This window comes from Limulus polyphemus, unplaced genomic scaffold (assembly GCF_000517525.1).
Source record: "Limulus polyphemus unplaced genomic scaffold, Limulus_polyphemus-2.1.2 Scaffold1750, whole genome shotgun sequence".
NCBI lineage: Eukaryota > Metazoa > Arthropoda > Merostomata > Xiphosura > Limulidae > Limulus > Limulus polyphemus.
In genome coordinates, this window is record NW_013667360.1 from 58,723 (window position 1) to 60,182 (window position 1,460).

General features: G+C 32.3%; 1 protein-coding gene across 1 annotated transcript in view; it reads right to left on the reverse strand.

Annotated features, from left to right (window-relative positions):
• LOC106464818 (allene oxide synthase-lipoxygenase protein-like) overlaps window positions 1-1,460 on the reverse strand; it is a 47,969-nt gene that overhangs the window by 10,912 nt on the left and 35,597 nt on the right. Inside the window, exon 9 of the mRNA XM_022392608.1 lies at window positions 357-456. Coding sequence (XP_022248316.1) covers window positions 357-456 — 100 coding nt within the window. The remainder of the gene's footprint in view (window positions 1-356; window positions 457-1,460) is intronic.

Sequence of the window (1,460 nt, forward strand, 5' to 3'; positions counted from 1 at the left end):
AATAATTCTATTCTTAAGATAAAGGTGAATTAGTCTAGCGGCATACGTTATAAAAGTTACAGAATGGTATGTATAACTTCGTGTGGACATATGACCTCTCAGATACAGTGGGATACAGCTTCATTAAGAAAGAATGACTGGTTGTCTCGGCATACAAGTTGAAACAAGAAAACAAATGTGTAACTCGACACATTTGTTTTGATCTTTACATTTATCACTAGAACTACCAGCGTGGTAAGTAAACTTGAACAGTATACACTTATGTTATGTGCCCCCTTCCTTCACGATTTAATTTTACCGCAATTCATACTTTTTCAAATCTCCTGGTTACTTATTTTGGAATACATTTTGCAAACTCACGGGATTTTTTGGCCTTTCATCTTGAAAAAGTTGAATGGCAATTGGCATCAATTCTTTTGTCTCATTTAGGAAGAACAAAGCAATGGGTGCAGTCAACTAAAAAAACAACAACACAAAATAACACATTAGTTGAACCTTGATAATTCGTTACCTAATATATCAGGCTAAACTACATGTAAGAACTAAGCCTAAATATTAAAAATTAAAAATAACACAGCCTTGGAAACATGAACAACAATCTGTCTCCAGTGTTATATCAGAAAAAATCTTAATAAACCAAATATTTGTTTTTGTCGCGTGTTTTTCTTCTTTCAACGTCTGCATGCAATAAAAACGTCGTTAAATTTTACACTGACCTCGAACGAGGCAAAGTCACGTTGTTGATTTTTTGCCTTTATATTCATCTGTGATATTTATGCTTTATTTAGCCTGATTAGGTTTATTCAGTTGATAATGAGGAAGTTGTTTATCAAATCATCGTGGGTTAGTTGATGAATCAAGTCAAGCCAAAGAACTTAGGATGAAACAACGCCTGATATATAGTTATTGTTCAACTACCCCTAATGAAGCCGCAATGGCGAAACGTTGGCTCAAATTATATCTATAATAATTACCTGGAGAGTAAAGTTTTTTTTCTAACTTTATTGCCAAAATCTCTATTTCTCTCTAATATGCACTAATAATTATGAAAAAACCCGAGATGTGTGCGTAGCTGACATTTTAACACACAATACTTATGGTTGTACGCTAGTGGAGTTTATAGCACAGGCTCTCCTAACTCCATTTCTGGAGTCCTGTCCAGTACTTTTGTCAGTGCGCAGCTCCTATTCTCGAACTACTGACAGCAAGAAGGCAACTATTCGGCATTAGCCTACTGTTATTTTGTATATATATTGGTTATTTATCAATTAATTAATTAATTCTTACTTTATTAATGCACCCTATCGTTATTAATGTCTACTGTTATTTTATATATATATATATATATATATATGTGGGTTATTTAATTATTTATCAATTAATTCTTACTTTATTAATGCACCCTATCGTTATTAATGTCTACTGTTATTTTATATATATATATATGTGTGGGTTATTTA